Source organism: Camelina sativa, chromosome 16 (assembly GCF_000633955.1).
Source record: "Camelina sativa cultivar DH55 chromosome 16, Cs, whole genome shotgun sequence".
In the NCBI taxonomy this organism is placed as follows: domain Eukaryota; kingdom Viridiplantae; phylum Streptophyta; class Magnoliopsida; order Brassicales; family Brassicaceae; genus Camelina; species Camelina sativa.
Window position 1 is genome coordinate 25623279 of NC_025700.1, and position 2180 is coordinate 25625458.

Genomic DNA, 2180 nt, shown 5'->3' on the forward strand with positions numbered 1-2180 from the left:
TTATGTAATGTGTATGACGCGATATTTATACAGTAACCCGTCATTGAATTAAAAGAGTAATAACAACGTTACGTCATCCAAGGAGCCTACTACAGAGTACAGACACTACACTACACACCCGCATTACGTCATCTTAAACTCGATCGACACGACGTCATCTCCACGAGGCCCATTAGTAGTACTTTCTGACCACAACTAAGACCGAATGAATAGTAAGTAATGTAATAATGTACATACGAAGAGAATAATGCGCTCTCAATACATCCATGACAAGTCTTGCCTGAAAGATACAGACGATGCAGCATCATGAACACCTCTTCTAGAAACCTGAGGACAATCTTCAACCACAAGCAACTCCAGCTTCTGAGATCCAACTAGTGGTCTCAGTCCCTCGTCTGTAACTCCTAGACATTTTGATAGTTTCAACACACTGAGAGAAGGAAACTGGCTTGCCAGGATCAAACCCTCGTCGCTCACTTCCTGGCAGTGGACAAGCTCCAAGATCTCTAGATTCTGAGCTGAACATAAGGCCTCCATCCCCATGTCATTGAAAGAACAAACATGGTCAAGAGAAAGCTCTCGAATCGGGCATTTCTCCATCAGTGTGATTATCCCCTGGAGGCTGAAAGAGAAGAGCGAAGGGAATTCCCCGTCTGAGAAAGAGATCTTGAAACGTTCGAGCTGAGAGCAGTGTTGAGCTATGGCACTGAGGCTTTCATCTGTTAATCTTAGGGTGATGTTGTTTAATAAAGGCAGGGTAAAATCGGATGGTACGCGGAGTGAGATGCTTCTGAGGTGTTTAGCTTTCTGAACCAATGCTAAGATGTCTGAGTCGCTGACACCGATACACATATCCAGATGAAGCTTCTCCAGGTTCTTGCAATTTCGAAACACACAAGCTAGCCCTCTACCGGGAGCTATGATGCAGTTACCAAGGCTGAGCTCCACTAGATTGTCACAAGGAACCAACTGTTTAGGCCACCGTTCCACAGCTACTTGATCATAAACCTTCATGTACCTGTAATTAGCATCTACCTCAAACTGCAGACTCTTCAGCTTCCTCCAGCTGCTCCTCAGCTTGATTAAATCACCTTCCCCAATGGCTCTGCAGTTCTTGATGCAGAGTTCTTCTAAAGTCTCAAGCTTTCCGAAATACTCCAACCACTCCACACTTGCAACGTTTAGGCAACGAACGAGATGAAGTCTCCTGAGTTTCTTGCAGCCAACAGCGAGTGACAATACACCACAACCAGTGATCCTTGGAGCGAAGTTTAACACTAAAGAAGAAAGCTCTGGACACGAGGACAAATGACGGATGCCAACATCGGTGATGAAGGTGCAGTAGCTAAGAGTGAGATCAGTGAGAGAAGGACAGTTAGTGGTGAGGACAAGAAGGCCTTGATCGTCAAGTTGTTTCCCCAGTTTTGACATCCAACCTGAGTATATAATCTCAACTTTGGACAGATTTGGAAACCTCCTGGAGAGAGAAAGCAATGCATCAGTTGCGGGAACTAAACCGCAGCCGACACGCAGAGAATATCGTTGGTCGTTGTCAAGGGAATAGAAACGCCTGCATGAGAGTGAAACCGAGTTTCTGTCACTGGTGGTATGAAGCTTACTGAGAATGTCCCAAACTAAATGGTCTGGCAATTCATCCATTTGTCTATCCTCTGTGAACAAAACAAAAAAGATGAAAGCCAAACATGTCAATTAGTAAAGAAGATTCATCTTATTCATTATTAGAGAAAGTGTAACAAAATTAACCATGAAAAGACAAAACAGAGCAAATTGTTTGGTGTGATCTCATCTTACGAATATCCCAAATGAAAACTCAAAAGTTGGTGTGATCTCATCTAATTCTAAAAGAGATGAGAAATTGTCGAGGAACAAAAATAGTAAGATGCTCAGGAATTAAAAAAAAAAAAAAACAGAGGAAAAACACAGCAGTGATGATGTCTAAACTATTGTCAATTATTATATAATTCACAAAAGCAAGATTAGATTACTTGACCACCGAACATAATGAATAATCAAGAACACTAGATAAACAAAAATCACATCATTGGTTTAATCGATTGAAGGCACATAATCAGAGAGAAAAGAGAAAAAGATCTCACCGGAAAACTTGATCAGGAGAAGAATTCTGGGAGGGGAGAATATCAAAAAGTAGAGACGTTTTG

At 42.0% G+C, this 2180-nt stretch overlaps 1 protein-coding gene across 1 annotated transcript; it reads right to left on the reverse strand.

Moving 5' to 3' along the window:
• Positions 1 to 2174, reverse strand: LOC104752461 (F-box/LRR-repeat protein 14-like). Its single transcript, XM_010474602.1, has 2 exons — positions 2118 to 2174; positions 1 to 1670 (listed from the first exon to the last, which is right to left on the reverse strand). Exon 2 carries the CDS (start codon positions 1657 to 1659, stop codon positions 256 to 258), a length of 1404 nt encoding a protein of 467 aa, XP_010472904.1. The 5' UTR covers positions 1660 to 1670; positions 2118 to 2174; the 3' UTR covers positions 1 to 255.